A 1,967-nucleotide genomic window follows, 5' to 3' on the forward strand; every position below is an offset into this window, starting at 1 on the left:
GATTCAGTGATAAAATCAGTGACTTACCGCCACCTGCTGGCAGTTTTAGTTTCATTTTTAAAGTATCTTTTCAGTTATTTAAATTCTTTAGTGTAGATGCATATTGATTTTATCAGACATGTTATCATTACAGTAAAATAGGGCATTCTAAGTCAATATACTGCAGTATTTCCTCTCTCAATCAGTAGAAAATATGGTTAACACCTGGTCATGCATGAAAAAAAAATACCGTCATGTACCGTGAAACCGGTATAATTTAGAAAAATACTGTGATATAAATTTTTGGTCATACCGCCCAGCACTATTCTTGCTTATCCGAAAAATCATCCGATCTGTGACTCGAGTCAAAAACCACAATATGATACGCTGAATCAACCACATAACCCCCCCTCCCCCCTCCAGCCGGTCTGCGAGAATATTTTGAACACGTAACCAGTCTGTGGTGTAAAAATTTGTGAATCGCTATCTTTTCATAAAAATGAGAATCGATTAAAATCGAGAAAGCGATATTTTTTTTTTTACGGGCTCATTACTGATGGATTCGTGTAGCTTTGTTCAATCATGTCTGCTAAGATGCAGATGGCACTGGCTTTGTCAGCCCTCTGTCGTTGTCTTGTGGTTAAAGAAAGAAAGAAGCGGGTAGAATGACAACAAGTGTTGTCCGTCATTGATTTGTCAGTTCAGTTTTTTTTAAATTGAAAAAGTTCTCTTTTTCGCCCACTGTCGATTAGACTTTTGCAGATTCAATCGGCTGAAAAACAGCTGGCTGTGTCCAACTAGAGCCAAAAACTAAAGCCGCCTGACGCCCAGAAACGGCCCGACCGTCGGCTCGGTGTGTCACAGGCTTTAGCTTTAATATCTAAGCAGCAGCAGCTGAACTCATTTTTATTGTTTGTATTGCTATAATATAATAATAATAATAATAAAAAAATTAACATTGATATTTAAGCCAGAGCAAATAGGGATGCGCAGTATATTGGTGCAATATCAGTTACACTTTTTTTATTTACCAATATTGGACATTATTGGATATCTATCAGCTGTTATTGGATATTTAATTGTTTCAACTCATTTTAAATTCATCTTTCACTAATTTAATGGGCTAACGATCGATTATGGCAAAGGTTTACGCTTGAAAAGTGCATTAAACCCTTTAAAGTGTGCATTTTTGCATATTACAATAGTTTTTGCTATGTTTTCATTTTCTTTTTTAAAAAAGTCGTTTGAATTTGTAATATCGGCCTATTTATTTATTGATGATCAGCCATAGCATGAAAATGGTGCATATTTTTTTTTAATCGTATCAAAGTTCAGACTGCAGTGTTAGTTGAAGTAACCACAATATGACTTGTTTGACCAAATCATGCAGTCCTTATGTCTGGTCAGTTTCTTTCTCTGATACAGCAGGTGATTTGTGTCTGATCTGTGACGGTTCGATTGACTGAGATGATGTTCTCGGCTCTGATTGACAGAAGGATGGAGAGGAGCGGGTGATAAAGAGAAGGAAAAAGTAGCAGGTCGGCGGCCTGGAGGAGAAGAAACCCAGGAAATTCAAAGTACCCAAACCAGGGTGAGTTCAGACGCGCTGTTTTGAGTCGTGTTTCAGTGTGAACAAGCACTAAACGCACGTCTTTGACCTCTCACTGCTCTTCTTAAAATGCTCTGACGAATGAAACCAAGTTCAGCTTTTTAAAAGGCATCTCTAGACCCTGATGCCTTTTCCGTTCCTCAGCTCTGCGTCTCGTTTGATGAGACTGTTTCAGTATTTGCATTTGTTCATGAATGTCTAAATAAATATGTTGTCAGCTTGTATTGCAATAATACATTGACTAGTTTGTGAACATGGTAAAAGTTTAAACAATTGTCGTTCTGAACCTGTATTAATTTTTCGGTGGAATATAAAATATGTGTATGATGTGATTATGTATCAATATGACTTGAAATTAATAATAATTAATTATTATTAT

General features: G+C 36.5%; 1 protein-coding gene across 2 annotated transcripts in view; it reads left to right on the plus strand.

Annotated features, from left to right (window-relative positions):
- The window catches only part of LOC107749601 (ubinuclein-1-like), a 7,849-nt gene extending 6,244 nt beyond the window's left edge, over window positions 1-1,605 (plus strand). The window contains exon 4 of one of the 2 annotated variants that reach the window (XM_016564775.1): window positions 1,473-1,605. In XM_016564775.1, coding sequence (XP_016420261.1) covers window positions 1,473-1,514 — 42 coding nt within the window. In that variant the 3' untranslated portion in view covers window positions 1,515-1,605. The remainder of the gene's footprint in view (window positions 1-1,472) is intronic. The other variant, XM_016564776.1, reaches the window with a different exon arrangement.
- Window positions 1,606-1,967: the final 362 nt, after the last annotated feature.

Source organism: Sinocyclocheilus rhinocerous, unplaced genomic scaffold, assembly GCF_001515625.1.
Source record: "Sinocyclocheilus rhinocerous isolate Xijiao unplaced genomic scaffold, SAMN03320098_v1.1 scaffold7261, whole genome shotgun sequence".
NCBI lineage: Eukaryota > Metazoa > Chordata > Actinopteri > Cypriniformes > Cyprinidae > Sinocyclocheilus > Sinocyclocheilus rhinocerous.